Genomic DNA, 17,283 nt, shown 5'->3' on the forward strand with positions numbered 1-17,283 from the left:
CAGAAATATTTGTCTTTTTTGGGGGAATTTAGATTTCAACTTTTTATTCAGTAGTTGTTCTATATCTAACTTAAGTGCAATGCATGTTTCTCATGTTTACATAGTTTACTATAAAATCTCTGATCCCACCGCATCAAGCTCATTTTAATGAATAATGTCAAGGAAGAGTGACACTATTCTTTGTCTTACATCAGCGAAATCATCCCCCTACAAGTAATGCTAGTTAAATTCTGGACAACTAGGAAGTAAAATAATGTCAAACCATTTAAACTTTTTGGTGCAACAGTAATAAGTGTTTGGTCGGAGGAGGAGGAAAATGTGTTTCAAGTGTCAGGAGACACGCTGTGTTGCAGGCCCATATTACATTCTGAGGTTTTGCAGTAATGCGGCGCCGCTTTGTCGGTCCGACGTTGTGCTGCTGTCCATTACATGCTTGTCTGAGTTAGTGGTAAGCCCTAATGCTTCACTACTCGGAGCTAGGCTATGCTAGCTCTGGGGCTCTGCGCCGTGTTAAATGCTATTCTGTGTTTGCCTGGGGAATGAGAGACTGTTAAATACTACAGTAGACGTCAGCGTTGGGATTCACCCCTTGTTAAATACTAAAGTAGGCTTTGTTAGCAATGGGAGCCAACGTCTGCAAGCTAAATGCTATAGTTCTCTGTCAATCTTGGGACCGCAGAAAGTCTATGTTTCGGTTAGTGGTTGTGGGCTTTGGGACCTGTCTTTCTCTGTTCTAAAACTGAAGAGCTTTCAGAGCTTAAGAGACTGCTGCTTGTTAGCTATTGAGGGACCAGCCTTTACGTTCTTTTAGTGTCAGGAGAATTTCTTATGCTACGTTTGTGCTACAGAGGTTCTCGACTTTGCTGTCCCCCTTCACAGCCTTCAACTACGTGCCAGAGATGGCGTCTGACTGTACATGTGTCACTGTTCGGGTTATGAATTTGCTATTTTGAGATTTTCCTGAAACCCAAAGTGCTGTTCGTGGAGCAGAAACAGCCATTTGTGTCATAAAGAGCCTCCTATGAGTGGATGCTGCTTTGGCTGCGTTTCCTCCATCGCTGGTCAAGTGAGAACTTCCTCTCCGGGTCTGGCCTGGGTGTTTGTTTGTGAGTGGATTTTTGGAGCTAAATCTTTGTTAGCGTATGGATTTAGAGAGATGGTTGTTAGCACTTGGGTTTGCAGAACATCTGCTGAGCGTTTGCAGAGAATTAGACCAGCAAAACGGAACGTGCCTTGTTTACCAGCGTAGCTCTTCAGTGCAGTTTGAAATGTCTCCGTCTCATCCGCCTGACATGGTAACCTGCACTGTTTAATTACTCCCAATTACACTGATAACATATGACATGACAGGTAGCTTATGTGGAAAAATCCACTGTCGTACCCGAGGTGACCTTCTTTTGCTTGGATTGTGATTGGGTTATTTTGTTTTGTTTTTTTAAACGGGGCCACACATGGTGGAGAAGATGTTCTCAGTCTCTCTTACACTCCACACACAGAGTGGGTCTTTTTCACAGCAGATCCATCAACCCCTTAAATCAGGACGAGAACAGGTGTAATAAATTATTCCTACAATGGCTCCATTGCATTTAAATGTTCCCGTAATCAGCCCCAGTGTACCAGCGAGAGTGACATGAGGGATGTGGCACTTTTAGCCCGCATCAAGAGGCAGAAACTTGTTAATGTGACTTTTTTATTTTATTTTATATTTTCCTGCTTTGACATGTCAAATGCCTGCTTTAGAAAAACAGAGGCACAGTGGCAACGTATTTGGCTCTTAAGAGTAACCCTGAGTCGTGCATAGAGAAGGGATGAACTAGGGATATGACAGACCCCTTTAAAAGCTGTACTTCTGCATTTTTTTTCACAGGAGATTCTTCGTCTAATTATTTGGACAGCTAATTATGTGAATTATTATTACTCAAATATCATCTTAAAATTGTCCCATTAGAATATTCACTCCGCTTCCTGCATGGTGAACGAGACGACCACGAGCCAAAGTTCAAGTAGGGTTTTATTATTTTATGTTCATTTCGGTGGAAGCACATTCACATCACTTTCATTTAGCGCGGGGCTCTGCTATAAATTACTGCAGTGTTGTCCTCAAATGTGCTCAGTGATCCCAGCTCATCTACAGCACCCACCCACAAATATAATTGATATGCAGAGATTGTTTTTGGTGTTTTTGACGACTACCTCGGACCTCTGGGAAATAGGGGCATTTCTGCATGCGTAAGCCGCAAAATATTAATGTGGGGGTTTTTTTGTTTGTTTTTTTAGCAGACTGATGCAGGCATGTGTTTTCTGCTTTTGTATCAAATGGTCTGAACACAAATCTTCATCCCTGTTGTTTTCCTCCACATGTGACCCTTGAATCGGCAGTGAGCTCCACTCTGTTGACGCAATTTATTTCGCGAGGCGAGTTTGTTTGCACTTTTGTGCAGACTTCAGTGGGATGGTACTTAGCAGCATCTGGGGGCCGTACCTTGTCAAGCCAACTTAATGTAGCTGCTCCATCCTAACTGACCTACTGCATTAAATATGAATAAAGCACATCGCTGGCCCCATCCTCATCGTCACCATCATCATCCTCCTCCTCACCCCCATCTATATCTCATTATTCTGCATTCTTGCTCGGGCCTCCCCCTTTGTGCTGCCCGTTGTCATGTGTGCTTCACCTTCCCCATTATTGTTCCTAATCATTCCGTTGCTCATTTCTTGCTTCATTCACCTTTGCTGTGTGTAGCCCAACGACCCCCCCCCCCCCCCCCCCCCCCCAAACCCCCCCTCACTTCTTCTCTGTCTCCGAGCAATTTGCTAGAAGTCTGTCAGTCGTCCCTCATTAGCTGGAATCCATTCAGCTCCCACCATACTTTCGCATTTTCATAATCCATTTGCTTTTAACAAAAATGGATTTTGACATGAAATATGACGTGTGTGTGTGTGTGTGTGTGTGTGTGTGTGTGTGTGTGTGTGTGTGTGTGTGTGTGTGTGTGTGTGTGTGTGTGTGTGTGTGTGTGTGTGTGTGTGTGTGTGTGTGTGTGTGTGTGTGTGTGTGTGTGGTCATGGATGGATGTGCAACTCTACATGAAGTTCACTATATTTGTATAATTGATGCACAGTGTCATCAGTAAATCTCTAGGTATGTGGGTTATAATGTGAAAATACATTTGTGTGTGTGTATGTGTGTGTGTGTGTGCATTATTCATAGATGAGCTTCTTGGTGGACTTGTGTGATTTGATGAGAAGATGCAGGTCTGTGTCAACGTCTCTTTTTATCGTTTATAATTCAGCAACCGCACCAGCAACTATCATCATCCTCCCCTTTCACCCTTCAGTCTTTCTAAAAAGACTTTCACCTCATTCATTCTAAATTTCCTCACATCCCCTCCAGCCACCTTTCCTCTCCAATCTCCTCTCCTCTTTGGATCGTGAAGGTATTTAAAAGAAAAAATGTGAGGCATTGACCACCATGACAGATGTAAATATTAGATATGTTAAAAGCATGGTATGAACATATATGACATGTAGCACCGCGTCAGCTGCCTTATCATATTATCTTTATTTGTGCACCTTGGTGTATGTGCCGCATTTGATTGCTCGAAAATGATTGAGTTAAAAACTAGGTTTTATTAATTTATTTGGTTTTATTATATCTTAACAGTCCAACAGACATTGGAAAACAAGAATAAGGAAAGAAAAATTGCAACCAATCATCACATCACAAGAATATATTTTTTTTGCTCAATAAATACAAATTGTGTGGATGAAAAAACAAAGATGAAGGACAACATAATCATCCAGTCGGACATAAAAACCAGCCACAGTTCACAGTCCTGCATCCTCACAGAATTGTGTTTGATCATTTTGTGTGCATTTGCTTTTATGTAATTGCAGATAATGCCGCGACTTTATATACACTCAGCTTGTTTACAGACTGTCTGAGCAATGTTGTTGGGGATTATTGCAGCGCATTAACTCCACAGCGTTTGGGAATTACAATTGCTTTGATTTGTACAATAAGATGTAGTGTTTTATATTGGCTTGTTGAATTTGACCAGAGCTCTTTTGACCGTCAAATCTCTGGGGCTCAGTCTAGGGTGGACTGTCTTCCAGTTTCACGGATTAGCATGAAGATCCTGCTGTTCTCTTATGCTGCGAGCAGAGCAAATATCTTTGCGGCAAGGGACACGACTTTCTATTAACATTTATGTTACTGTTCATGAAAAAACCCAAATCTTATGTCTGCTGCTTCAATAAAGCATATGTAATCATAAAGGATCTTAGGACTGCAGTTCAAATTCCTAAAAGCTTGGGACGGTCTGTAAGATATGAATATGTTGCATTGATTTGCAGTCCTAGTAAACCTATCTGCAACATATCACATGTTGAAAGCAAGATGTTTTACAGTCTCAGCTGATTTTATAGAGTACGTTGTCTTCCAGCCCAAAAGTAAGTGGTTTGATGTGTTGAAGTGTCCTCAGGCATTGAACCCCGAGTGCGTGTTTGAATAAGTTGAAGTGACTGATCATGTAAAGTGCACTGAGACTGCTGGAGTGGAGGGATGCGCTATTTACCATTTCCATTTTTAATTCACTTACCAGTCAAACCAATGTGCAATACTACAAACACATCCAACCATTTTACGACTGGAGGTTTTGCTGACTGACCACCGATTCGGACGGATTTAAACATTTATGTCTACTTTGGAACAGTACCTGCGTGTACACAACCACAATGCAGACAACATTTTCAATCATTTATTCAACAAAAATATCAACAAATGTGGCATTACACTGAGGAAAGAAACAACTCTTTCGCAAGATTCAGCAGAACGACGCTTCTTGTCGACGTAATGCTTGACATCGGCTTGTTGCAGACACATTTCTGATGCCATCACATTGACCTCGCGCTTCCTCTTTGAACTCATGCTTCCTTCCGTATGTTAATTTCATCACTGAATCAATGACTGCAAGCTGTCCAGTCAATGAAGCAGCCATGATGTGATTTTACAAAACCAGAAGGTCGGCGATTGTTCAAGACTTTTCCCAGCATGCTTTATTCTCCGTAATTTTCAGGGGGGAAAAAAAATATTCCGGGTGAAAAGGAAAAATGTAGAGTCGTTAAAGAGTCGTTAAAAGGCACACTTTGACAGAATCTATAGTAAACGTGATAAATTAAATACAACTCTAAAAATGTATGGTTGCACAAACAAAGTGCCCAACAGCTGCAGGCATCTATAAAGACAAAGCTTGACCCTTTTACAGTAGAAACTTTCACCAGACTTTCTATTGTCTCCAGGCCCAATAACATTTAAAGAAATACTGGAAGTCCGCAACTAGTTAACATAATGCAAAGTATGTGCAGCTTGTGAATTTATTCAGTGAGCATAGTCGCTGTAGTTAAATTCTAAATCCATTCATTTCATGTCCGTTGGTCCCAGTCTGCTGGGGGCAGAGTTTTGATCGCTATAATCATTTTTAACCCTCTCTATAGTGAAAATAATAATAATAATGATGATGATGATGTAGGAGACGAGCTTTCAGTGGAGTTTGGATTACATGCTTCCATCCCTCCCAGCAACTGGCATCCTGAAGGCAACACGGGAACTACGGTTGGTTTGTAGTTTCCTCCAGTGACAAGTGTCCTTTGGTTTGTTCTGAACATGCTTTTTGTCATTGTCGCTATCGTTTATTTATAAGTGAAAACCGCATCATTCTATATAGCTCTGTTTTTTTCCCCATACTTCTGCAGGCCAAATACACAGAGGCTGACGTTGTGTTGTGGTTAGCACTTTCGCCTCACAGAGAAACTCTTCCCGATTTTGGGGCAAAGTCCTTTCTGTGGGAAGTTTACACTACTTGCCTGTGCGTATCTGCTCCAGTTTTATCTCAGAAAATATGTATTTGATGTTATTTGGTGAAGCAAAATTACCTGTAGATGTAACTGTAAGTGTGTGTCGATGTCTTTCTGTTTTGCTTTGTGTATAGAAACTGAAGGAATCTTTAACACGTTCATATATTACCTTCTGATTTGAGATTACGACTCTTACAAGATTGATCCGCACATCCTGCGAGGATGTTTTGTTGCACTTGAAAACATCTTTTTGCATCAGTCGCTCTGCTCTTCAGCAGAATTTGCTGTGGTGGTCAGTAAATTACTTTGAAACCACAACCAGATGTTTGTTTCCCACCAATAAAATGATGGATTTCACATGGTTCAGATGTCCTTTTAATTTTGATGTGCGCTTCACAGCCACTGTAAAGCTTTTCCCCTGGCAGCCTGGTCTTTACATCGTGAAACGATGGCACGGCACACTGAGCTCGGAGGCAGCAGGCAGGGCACGAATGGCACAAGCTTGAATCGGACAAGATCAACTTGTGACTCCAAAAACAGCTTCTGATCATTTGGACCTGAGCTGGAAACCTCTGTTCTAAATGTGAGAGTTTTGAAACTGTACTCTTTCCATTTCCTTCCATATGACTGACCAGTTTTTAAAACATTTTTTGTTAATTGATTTCCTTGGGTCATTTGTTTTGAGTCACCTTTTTTTTTTTCTCGGCACTCCTAAGGAGAGACTCAAATGTTCCGTTATGTCCACAAAGCCGGTGATTTCCATGGGATGAACCGATTTTCTCACATGACTATATGCGAGTGTGCTGCTGTACACTTCTTTGTATGGGGTGGTTGTGTGTGTGCGTGTGTGCGTGCGTGCGTGCGTGTGTGTGTGGCTGTTATCTGGGCTGGCGATGAGCCTGTTGTCACACAGAGAGATTTCTCTTTCCTTTTTTTCCCCTCTCTTTTCTAAACCTGAGTGGAGAATAAAGCCACGCACACACCTACAGTCACGCACAGACAGATGAAAACGGTGAGATAGATCTTTTTGAAGTACAATTTCATCCTCTCTCCTTTCCACTTTTCTTCTTTTTTTGTAAAAGCGCAGGGAGGGAGGACTCTAACCTCTGCAAGGGGCTGCTTTATGTGCTGAGAGGTTTTTGTTAAAGCTGAGTGACAAAAGTAGATCCGGGTTGACGTGGCTGTGCAGGACACACAGTTGAAGACAGCTGATGCGACATGTAAGTTCATGAGGGCTTTGGTGTTTGGTGTCTCACGCTCTCTGATGGCCTCAGCTGAAGGAGCGCCTGCATGTGGTCCGAAGCGGCTGCACAGAGCATCGCTGGTGTCGCCGTCTCTCCATCTGTCTGTTCGGTTTCTCTCCCAAGGCTCTCACTCTTTTCCCACCTCTTTCTGCGGCAGGTATCTCAATCTCACTCACAACATGACGGGAACATTTTTCTCTCCTCAGCCTTCCTCTTTTTCACCCCCTGTCTGCGCCCTCTCCTCCTCCTCCTCCTCCTCTTCTCTCTCTCTCTGCTGCTGTCTATTTTGTTTCGTCCCAAGGGGGAATCTCAGATTACACTTTATGCAAACATACATTCTGCAATCATTAGCAACGTGTTTCACAGTCACTCTGGGTTTCTTTCTGCTTAATGGCTGCTTTGGTTTTGGTGTCGCTTTCTGCTGCCTCGTATCTTTGCAGCAGCCTTCAGTTTCCTTTCCGTCTCTGAGGCGAAGTGATTAAACTGTCAAAAGCAAAGCATTGTGACTTAATGCCCTAAAATCAACATTTGGCTGTAGAGTTGACCCAGGGCGATGTATGATTTCAAAGGAGCCTGCAATAACATGACTCAATATTTATTTTTCTTTTTTTTGCAGGACAGTAAAATTTATGTTCAACACAATGACTCAGATTTTTTTTTTTTTTTTTTTAACTCAAATTGCTGATACAGCTCCAGTGAATGTGTGTTAACAAGTACATGGCAGGCATCAGCATTTGACTCAATTACCTTTCAAGACAATGCACGGCTGTTTGCTATATTGGCCACTGAGTGCAGAAGTGAGTCATACCTGTGAGTTATGAGGCAGTTATCTGCGACCATTAGGCCCCCCCTCAGTTGCCAGCAGTCACTCTCTTGCAGTGTAGTCTCACTTGTTGACTGAATCTTCCTCTCTCAGTATCTCTTCCTCTCTCAGTATCTCTTCCTCTCTTTCTCATTTTCCCCTCTCTGCCTGTCGTTCCTCCAGCACTTACACTCTCTCTTATCTCGCCTCCTCTCCCGCTCTGTCTCACTGATTGCAAAATTGAAAAAAAAGAAAGTTCTTATTCTATCACATTTTCTGAGCTTGGTTTGGTCGCACGGACTCCAGCTCTTGTTTTACTTTTTTTCTTATTTTTTATGCTTTCAGCAATTAATTCAGTTCCTTGAGAAAAATCTGCTGACCGTCTCCGCTGCTGTCTTGTGTGTGGCTGCAGGATGAAAAGTCCACGTTCTTCCAGTTTGGCGCGGCCCTGCAGCAAGAGGCTCTGCTCATGCTCGCTATCATGGAGGAGTACGACTGGCACGTTTTTTCTATCGTCACTTCCAAGTTCCCCGGGTACCAGGACTTCATCAGCACGCTGAGGGTAACAGTGGATCACAGGTAATGCATACAAAGTCCCACACACACTTATCCATGCACACTTTCATCCTTAACCTTAATTTACAGCCGCTGACAAGATTAAATACCGTGTATTGTTTCATGGCGTGTCGTTGCAGCTTTGTGCGCTGGGACATGCAGAGTGTTGTGACTCTCGATGCTGTGGATGGCGACCCAAACTCTAAATCACACATTGCTCTCAAGAGGATTCAGAGCCCTGTTATACTGCTGTACTGCTCCAAGGATGAGGCTATGTGAGTGTTTTTTTTATTTTTTATTTTTTTTTCTGTGCCACGTCTGCCTCTTTGTCACTCTGACAGACTTTACCGGTGGCTCTGCCTCGTCCCTTTGACAGGTACATACTGGAGGAAGCTCGGTCCTTGGGTCTGATAGGAGCCGGTTACATCTGGATCGTGTCCAGTCTCACTACTGGCAACCCAGACTTTACCCCTGAGGTATTGTAGCCCCATATGTACTAACAGGTGGCCACTTCTGACTGATTTGACAAAACAAGCAGGGTTTTCAGTCCAGGCTGGTGCAGCTCCTCTATTACCTGTCATGAAGTCCTCGTATTTTTTCCGCACCGCTCACGGGGAAACATCTCCATTATTGGATAGAGAGCCAGGCTTCGGGGGAAAATAGATGAGGAAAAAGTAGAGATCTCATATCTTTTAATTAAAACCTGGTTCATTTTGTACAAAAGATAAAGACAGTCTGTCAAACAGCACCACCAGTGGTTTAAGAGTCATTCAGACCCTGTGCCAGTACAGTAAATCCATGAAAATCGCACTGAAGTATAAGCAAATACATGTTAAATTCAGGTAAATATTAATCACATTATTATAGTACATATTATATTAGATAATAAAAAATAGATATCAATTTAATTGAGGTGTTGCTATATTAATATGAATGCAAAATGGGATAGTAACCCGTTGGGAAGGTTCCATTTCCAGGCATCCATGGCCACTTCTTTCTATCAGCTGTTAATTCTTTCTATAAGTCCCTATGTAGCTCCTAACAGCAAATCTAATACACTGAAGTGGTGGGAGGCGTTCTTCTGGTTTATGTACAGAGTGAACTGTTTTACTAAAACCACCACCATGATCAATGACTTCAGCCCTGCTTATGGGAGCTCCCCCAAAAAGAAAACTTTCCCAGTGGGAATTTCCCAGTTTGACTGCTCAGAGTTCCTAAACAGTCAGAAGATAGAAAACCTTAACAAAACATGCTTGTTTGATAATTAGTCAGAGCTTGTGTGATTTTGTCCTCTGTTGCCAATTATGAAATGGAAAAAGTCAAACAAAGCATAATATGGTAGAAGGTGTGTAAATTACCTCTGCTCTACGGTGCAGTGGAACCACAATGTAGGATCACATAAAATGATCATTCAATTAAAAGCACTTCAAAAAATATCTTTACAAATGTTCCCTTCAGTGCTGGATTGATTTTTTTTGTGTCCATGTGTTTGTCGACAACCTCCAAATGACAGCAAGACTCCACAAAGTCAGCGCCTCCAGCCAAGAAACAGTTTGGCACACAAACCCTTTGAACGCTGCAATATGGTTTTTCTACCTGCTCTGTTTTATGGAGCAGATTGGACGAATTAGCTCTGAACTGTTCATTTATGATCTTGATCACTTTTAAAATGGGCCTTTATTTCACACTAAGCTCCGCTGACAGTTTTTGGGCTCTCATCTCACATTTATTCGACGGAGCAGAAAGTGACATGAATCTTCTCATTTTCTCGAGCAGAAATGTCAATATTTTGTTAAATTACGATTCTGCAATGAATGACTGTTTCCGCCCAACTATAAGTCATAGCATATCTTTTTTTGTATACTTTCATTCTCCATGTGCTTATCAATATTTGCTCTTATACGGTACATTCACTTATGTGGAAATGTCACATGTAACACAAATAGCATAGAAATTTGCAACTACTGAATTCAAAATACAATCAGCTCAACTGTTTTTCTCGTAGCATTAAATCTATTGTTTGCTTACTTTTTACAAAAGCCTCCTGAATGTTTGTTTCGTCTGTTTTCTCCATCATTTCCTTGACTTGAATGTTCCTGTTGTGGTAGATTTTATGCCTCTCGTCTTTCTTTGAGAGAACAGATTGAATTCTGCTGCTTGTGTCAAAGGGAAATGTAAAAACAAAGTATTGTCACATTGACTGACAGATTACCTCACCGGCACTTTTTGATGTTTGCTGAATCCGTCTGGCAGAGATAAACTTTCAGCCGTTTAGTTTGTCAGATTTTTTATTTTTTTTATTTTTTTATTTTTTTTCTATTATGGCAGTGGCAAGATGTTGGCGACACCTGAGCAAGCAATTCCGTTTATGGACATACAGTCTGTTCACACTTGTTTAATAGCCAGTTATGAAATATTTCAGGGATGGCACTCGGATCCAATAAATCATCTGCTTGACACCTCTGAGAGATGCATATGGATGTTTAAAATTGGGGGAATAACTGTCGAATTGAAGTCAAATTGAATCTCGCAGGCGGCGCGTGGCACTTCTGAGGTCTCTTCTCTCCTCCCTCTCAGGTGTTTCCCTTGGGAATGATCTCTGTGTCCTATGACGACTGGGAGTACCCGCTGGAGACGCGGGTGCGGGACGGGGTGGGCATCATTTCCTCTGCAGCCACCGCCATGCTGCGGGAGAAAGGGGAGCTGCCGGAGGCCCAGAGCAGCTGCTACAGCACACCGTCAGACAGGAGCCCGGGGAAGCTCCCACCTAGTGCCCTGCGCAGGTTTGTGTGTGTGTGTGTGTGTGTGTGTGTGTGTGTGTGTGTGTGTGTGTGTGTGTGTGTGTGTGTGTGTGTGTGTGTGTGTGTGTGTGTGTGTGTGTGTGTGTGTGTGTGTGTGTGTGTGTGTGTGTGTGTGTGTGTGTGTGTGTGTGATGAGTGCAAAAAGATCAAGGTCTAGGGACTTGCATAACTGTTTGCCTTTGTAGGTGAGTGTACAGCAGGCTTACATAACACTTTTTTTTTAAACGTACTAATGAGAGAGAGAGAGAGGTGGAGGAAGGAGAGAGGAGGGAGCGCGCAGAGATGACAGCAGAGTTAAACACTGTGCTTTCTAATGACATTGAACAGTGTTAGCTGTTATGTACACGGCTGCTTGTTGTGTGAGCGCTCGGCGCCTCCTCGGCAGAGAGACAAAGGAGTGAACGTCAGTCAACCCACCGCGGCTCCGCGTTAACTTGCGCCCCAGCGTGAGTTGGGGCTGCGCGTGCGCCTCGCCTCGCATCACGCCCGGACTCACTGTCATTAAGTCAGGATTAAAGTAGAATTTATGAGCTTTGTTCTCGCTTGCTCTAGCTTTCTTCTTACGTGGCTCTGTGGGTGGCACATATATGTTAGTAGGTATGTGTGTGTGTGTCGACGTGCACACATGCAAGCATATGTAGCCTTCTGTGAAGTCCCTGTGATGGGGATATAGTCAATTCCTTCAAACAAGAAGGGAGGACAAAGGGGCCTGTGCATGCAGATACGAGCTGAACATCCACAGATGGAAATGTAGAGCTTCAGGACTGTCGCAGAGTTTTTAGTTTTTTTCTTTCCTGCTGCAATAATGTGGCTGCATTTTGCATATGAGGCACACAGTGGCTAAATTATGGTTATGAATTCAGAAGTCTAAATAAAACTAACTAAAAACATGAAGGTCATGTTGCTAGGCTCTGCTCATCGGAGATGACTTATGAGCTGCCTCATTAGAATGAGAGCCACACTGTGATTTTCACCATTATGGTGTTATAATCCCATTTTTCTCTCTTATTCGCCCATTAGGATATATATCAAAGTGTATGCAATGCTGCTGTTGTTGACAGGTTGATCCAATATAACTCAAAGCTCGATTGTAACTTAAACCTTTTTTTCTGAGCAGTCTTTATTCTCTCTGTCAGAGGTACCTTGTTTGTCTCGCTAACTTATTAGATGGAATTTGCATTTTTGTCAAAACAAATGCAGCCAATTTTTTGTGATAATAAACTGACAGGTTGGATTTCCCAACCCTGATATGGGAAGTGGTGGGGCTGTGATCAGAATTCTGCATACATTAGTCTAGATACAATCTTGCCGCAGTGTGCATATAAACAGTGTGAGGTGGAGAGGAACGGGACAACATAATCTGGCATTTAAAAGACTGGATCAAACCCATCGAACTCCCTGCCATTCTTGCCTGACGGGAATTAATATCTCTAACTCAAGTTCAGCATGTTTGCTCTCCACAACAGTGCAGGTTTTTGACTAAGGTTTGTCCTTGTAGAAAAATTCAAAAGGTTATTCTTTTTGATGGAACCAGTGTACCATGCAAACCCCCCCAAGCTGTCACTTTTTCTTTGAAAAGATGCTCCTTGCCATCATACAGAATTTGGAAAAAGCCTTTCCTTCTTTTCTTCAGTCAAACATTAAGAAAAGTGGCCACACAATGGCCATTCGAGTTATTAGGCTAATAGCTGTGAGAGAAACGCTCTGCTGTAGTTGCAGGATCAGACTGTCAGAGGATAATTGTATGTTGCAACTCACAGTGAAAACTTTACTGAATTTCAAACAAATGTAAATAATTTTGACGACGGTTATTCCCAGCTCACCAAACCCCTCGATGATGGAGCTGTTTATTTAAAAGTCACTTGGGATCACATAATACCATGACGTCTCTACATATTCATGTCAACATGGAGTGATATAAAATAATTTTCTGCAAATTCTACATGTCGCAAAAACATGCCAGCCTCATCCATTTAGATCAAAAAGTTGTTTTTTTTTGTTTTTTTCTAAAAACAGTAACAAACCTGAAATAGGAGGAGACAGCAGTTTCCCAGAATAGACCGCAACAGTGTTTCCGCTGTATGTAGTCAGCCGAAGCAATGCACTGTGACAAGGGCATCACCTGCTACGCCGTGAAGATTTTTCAAACGCAAAAGTGTATATTTGCCCTGACGTGCCACTAATAGTAAGAACCACTGTGATCTATGACAAAGGCAGGTTCAACGATAGAGCACAGAAATGTCGCCTATGTGTAACTTTGCAGGTTTATATTTAATTATGTGTGTTTGCTGAGAGAGAGAGAAGGTATGCCCACAGCAGGGCTGTTTGGTATTTCTGCAGTGCCTGCATGCGAGGGAAACAGGGACCTTTTATTTACTATCTCCTCGCTGCTTTGAAACAGCTCAAGCCCGCGTTTCCCAGTCTACGTACAAATCAGATGATTAATGTAGCTCTTTGTAATCCAAAGTCCAACAACAATAATCATGTGTGTTGAATCCATTACATCGCCTGCAGAAAGTAAAAACCCCACCTGTTTGAAGCGCAGTGTAACTACCAGAGGTTTCACCTCCGGGGTGCATGCTAAACAGGCCTGTAATCAAGCCCTACATGCGCCGTGACTTCATGTTGCAATACTTGCATTTATGCGCGACTCCTTCAGCACATCTTATAATCAAAACTCTGCTCTTACTTTCAGAATATTAATTTGAATCTGCAACTTGTTGCACCTTTAAGTAAATGATAAAGTATTAGTTGGGTGCAGCAGTGGTTTGCTCTGTCTTCATTTGCACAAATATTGCTGGTTCATCTGTGCTGCTCAACTCAACCCAAGATCATTTCAATAGCACTTTGAAAACAACCACAGCTAAAACAAACAACGGTAAAAACATTAAAAAATAAAATCAAAAGCAAAGTCGCATGCTGGGTTGAAAGCCAAGGTGTAATAATGGGTTTTAAGAATAGTTTTAAAAACTGACAGTGAAGCAGCCGATCTAATTACAGAGGTAAGTTGTTCCATGTTAGCGTCAACAAAGACAGTTCTCCTCTGAGATTCAGCTTCAAGCTCGGCTTCCTTTCACAATTCAAAGATGTGCATGTTAGGTTAACTTTACATCCATCCATCTTCAATAGCACTTTATCACAATCAGGGATGCTGGAGCTCAGATGAATACGTACGGAGTACACTGAGTGACACACACTTCACACTCACATTCACACCGACAGACAATTTATGGCCACCAGTTTATCTCCAATGCGTGTTTATGGCATGTTCATGGACTCTTGGGAGGATACCGGAGTACTCTGTAGATAAACTGTGCCTCTCCAGGGAAACTACAATCCTGCTCACCATTCTTGGCACCCCGTAATTTTTCTTCAGAAATAAATAGACTTGCATATTGTGATTCCAAAGAAGAAACAGGAAACCTGGCTTGTGCTGCACCCTTCTTTAATACTTGGTTACGCACCCTTTTGCAATTAGTTCAGACTCTTTTCCCCAATGGCAGATTCCCTCGAAGGCTTCATTGGGCCATCTGTAAACAAAATGTTGGTGTGCATTGACATAAAGTAAAATTTCTGTTTAATCTGCCCACAGAACATTTTCCCAGAAGGATTGCATTTTGTCCAGGTACTCTCTGGCACAGATCAGCCATTCCTTTTGATGTCCTTTAATCAGCGATGGTGTTTTCCTTGGCCTTCACCCGTAAAGCCCTGTTCTTGTTGAAATTAAGACCCCAGACTGTTCCAGGTTTGCCCTTCAGGTTTTTGGGTGTTTTTTTCCACCAACCTTCGACGACTTCTCTCATCAACTATTCTCATCCACTCACATCCAGGGAAATTTGACAGTTCCACGCTTAGCAAACTCCTTATTAATTACTCCAACCGTGATAGCAAGGTCTTTAGACGTGGTTTTACATAGTGGCTTGCAGAAGGAAACAATAAATACAGGTGGAGTTCTAAAGTCCTCATTCATTGGCTGATTCACGTCACATGGGAAAAGACAATTTATCACATGTAATTCTCATTTTTGATGTCCCACAGGTGAGTTATGATGCGTTTGCATACACAGCAAGCTTAAACGTTTTAAAAAAAAAAATTTACTACCATTATTTATAGTTTAGAATTACTGTTTGTTATTTGCTCCTTTGTATGAAAGACAAGTTCTCAATAGAAAAAAAAAAAGGTTTTCAGGTGATTAAGTTTTTTTCACATTATATTTCTTGTTATTGACTGAAACTTCATGGGTGCCAATAACGGTGTTCAGGACTGTATGCAGAATGTCCAACAAGCCTTAGGACTCCAACTGGATGGATGGATGGAGGGATAATGGTCTTTGCATCTATCTAAATTAGATTTTTGGCTTTTGAAATATTCTCTTGCTGTCAGATCTTATTTCAGCTGCATAACATCATCCGATAAACAGTGTTTGACACGGTGTCAAAATGAATCCAACCATTTCTAATAAAACAGAGCACAAGGCATCGATGAAAAAGTGTTGTCTTTTTCGTGCAGCTGCGGTCCCTCCTGTGATTTTTTTTTTTTCCATTAAACTTCCTTAGACATCCCCTCCCCCCACCCCTTGCCCCCTCCCAAAGGGAATTCATGCTATTATGTCAGTCTTAACACTCAGAACACCCTCGCCTTCTGAAAATTGTTTTACTGGAGTGGAGTGTATTTCTAATCCCATATCACTGCATGCGATACTGGCTCATTTACTCGTCTCTACTGCCTCACTTTAGTGAGTGTGTAAATGTTTCAGTAAAGGATCTGTTTGCGTATGCAGGATAGCTTTAGTGAGTAACAGAGTGAGGGCAGCCTTGTTGCACCAGTGACTTGTCTCTCAGGCGTATATCTGTGGAGAAATCAATGCAGAATGTTGATGGGTGAGATATGTGGCCTCTGACTCTTTCCCTCCTACACACAAATAGTTGCGCACACACACGTAGGGATGCATGTACACACTGTGGGTGAAGACAGCATTTATTTGAAGTGGATACTCTTCCAGTGATTACAGAGTGCTTAACTTGTTGTTTCAAATGTAGCTGCTCTTGCGCACACATGCAAACACGAACAGATGCAAAACAACAGCTTCCCACTTTTTCTTGTCCCTTGTGTTTCAGACATATGATGCACGTGTGGAACGATGGCCGAGATTTGTCCTTTACCCCAGATGGTTACCAGGCCAACCCCAAATTAGTTGTCATCGTGCTGAACAGCGAAAGGAAGTGGGAGAAGGTAACAGATTTGGGCAAACGAGTGAGGAATCTCAAAAGGATTGTGATTGTGGCTGATTTTCTGTGTTTACACACGTACAGATGGGCCGCTGGGAGAATGGGACGCTGTCGCTTATGTTCCCAGTGTGGCCGAGGTACAATTCCTACGGGGACGAAGATGCAGATGAAAACCACCTCTCCATCGTCACTCTCGAGGAGAAGCCTTTCGTCATTGTTGACAATGTGGACATCCTCACTGGCACCTGTATGAGAAACTCTGTCCCGTGCCGCAAGCATGTCAAAGAGTGAGTGCACACCGTCTTCAAACACATCCTGGTTAGATATATACAAACAATGGCTTCAGGTCTGTAGTTGGAAAGGACAATGAATTCAATTAACTTTTGAAAGTCACTATGTATCTGATGGACAAGCATGTTCAAACATATTTACAATGTTATTAACACAAATATATATAAAAATAATTGTATTATTATTGTAAAAGTATTTCTGTTACCACCTACAGAAGTTTGTTAGTCGGTATTTATGTGCGTTATTAGTGTTAATATCCTTAACAAAGCTACATAATAATTATTTCTACTCTGACACACTTCCACTGATCTACAAGCAGGAAAATAGAGAAAACCTTATTCTGGATGGAGGATACGCTCTTTTTTCAGTTACAAGTGCATATGTAATGTCAAAGACACAAAGGCTTCCCTTCCCTGTGATGTTCACCTGTGTCAACTCACTGGTCAAATGAATTCAGAAGCCATTTGACAGCTGCAAATTTACTATCGCAGAAAGGTTCGCATGACCTA

General features: G+C 42.1%; 1 protein-coding gene across 1 annotated transcript in view; it reads left to right on the forward strand.

Moving 5' to 3' along the window:
• grin2ab (glutamate receptor, ionotropic, N-methyl D-aspartate 2A, b) overlaps positions 1-17,283 on the forward strand; it is a gene marked incomplete at both ends in the record, with an annotated part of 109,207 nt that overhangs the window by 69,529 nt on the left and 22,395 nt on the right. The window contains 6 exons of the mRNA XM_080464618.1: positions 8,312-8,478; positions 8,595-8,729; positions 8,831-8,930; positions 11,032-11,237; positions 16,373-16,487; positions 16,568-16,770. Coding sequence (XP_080320744.1) covers positions 8,312-8,478; positions 8,595-8,729; positions 8,831-8,930; positions 11,032-11,237; positions 16,373-16,487; positions 16,568-16,770 — 926 coding nt within the window. The remainder of the gene's footprint in view (positions 1-8,311; positions 8,479-8,594; positions 8,730-8,830; positions 8,931-11,031; positions 11,238-16,372; positions 16,488-16,567; positions 16,771-17,283) is intronic.

The sequence above is a fragment of the Lipophrys pholis genome, assembly GCF_963383615.2.
Source record: "Lipophrys pholis genome assembly, chromosome: 5".
Taxonomy (NCBI): Eukaryota; Metazoa; Chordata; class Actinopteri; order Blenniiformes; family Blenniidae; genus Lipophrys; species Lipophrys pholis.